The following is a 640-nucleotide window of genomic DNA, read 5'->3' on the forward strand; positions in this document are numbered from 1 at the left end:
ATACAAGACGCAAGCACTCAACATTTGAGGCAGCTGATGCAGAAAAGGAACTCGACATGCTTCTAGATTCGCTTAGCGAAACCAAGATTCTAGATTCCCAAGGTTATAAACCTAATACCCCATCTGTTTCATTGGGGGCCTTTAAGGTGGATCCTCCTGGTATTTCAAAAAGAGAGTCAGTTGCTCCAAAAACTGCATCAAGTAGTGCGAGTTTAGATGATGTACTTGATGACTTGCTAGAGGAAACATCTACTTTGACAAATCCAAATGTTTTAGTAAGGCCACGGGAAGAAAAGTCTGTTCTCCAGAGTGGACAATCTTCACATTCTGAAAGCAAGTCTAAAGTAACAGATGATTTTGATTCATGGTTTGGTACACTTTGATTATCCATGGTGAATGAAAAATGATCCTTTTTACTTACTCCTAACCTTTCAGACCGTCTTTTTTCTTTCATTTTTTGGGTTAGACGGACCCTTTCAGAATGGAATTTTGGTCCTGCAAAACTGGCCCTTTGGGCTTTGATCAAGCATTTTGTAGGGACTACATTGAAATCAATAACTACTGCGTATGGAACTCTTAAATGAAGAAAAAATAATACAAGAACTAGGAAAAGGAATTGGCGAATTATGATGAGCTATAG

The 640-nt window shown here is 38.6% G+C and overlaps 1 protein-coding gene across 1 annotated transcript in view; it reads left to right on the forward strand.

Annotated features, from left to right (window-relative positions):
• LOC107629814 overlaps positions 1 to 422 on the forward strand; it is a gene marked incomplete in the record, with an annotated part of 4,248 nt that extends 3,826 nt beyond the window's left edge. Inside the window, 1 exon segment of the mRNA XM_016332708.2 lies at positions 1 to 422. Coding sequence (XP_016188194.1) covers positions 1 to 383 — 383 coding nt within the window.

This window comes from Arachis ipaensis, chromosome B03 (assembly GCF_000816755.2).
Source record: "Arachis ipaensis cultivar K30076 chromosome B03, Araip1.1, whole genome shotgun sequence".
In the NCBI taxonomy this organism is placed as follows: Eukaryota; Viridiplantae; Streptophyta; class Magnoliopsida; order Fabales; family Fabaceae; genus Arachis; species Arachis ipaensis.